Here is a 331-nt window from a genome sequence, read left to right as displayed (position 1 = left end):
ATGGTATTATGAAAAAGGCTTTTGAGTTGTCAGTATTGACAGGCAAACAAGTGTTATTATTGATTGTATCAGAAACCGGTCTAGTGTATACATTCAGTACCCCAAAGTTTGAGCCTATAGTAACCCAACAGGAGGGAAGAAATCTGATCCAAGCGTGTCTAAATGCTCCTGACGAAGATGGTGAAGAAGATGACGAAGAAGAGCAAGATGAAGATCATGGTGATACTCAAAATGGTAATCCAGATCTGGGAAGTAACTCACAAACTGATCTTCCACATCACTTAAGACAAAACGCTGTACACAATCAAATGTTAGACAACCAGCAACAGTT

General features: G+C 39.3%; 1 protein-coding gene across 1 annotated transcript; it reads left to right on the top strand.

Annotated features, from left to right (window-relative positions):
• OGAPHI_003429 (uncharacterized protein) lies at positions 1 to 331 on the top strand (the record flags this gene model as incomplete). The annotated part of the gene is made up of 1 exon (XM_046204404.1): positions 1 to 331. A coding segment is annotated over one exon (331 nt), but the record flags the coding sequence as incomplete, so codon positions are not given.

This window comes from Ogataea philodendri, assembly GCF_020536065.1.
Source record: "Ogataea philodendri strain CBS6075 chromosome Unknown scaffold252, whole genome shotgun sequence".
Taxonomy (NCBI): domain Eukaryota; kingdom Fungi; phylum Ascomycota; class Pichiomycetes; order Pichiales; family Pichiaceae; genus Ogataea; species Ogataea philodendri.
The sequence above is the reverse complement of the archived record's forward strand: the minus strand, read 5'-3'. Positions and strand labels throughout refer to the sequence as shown.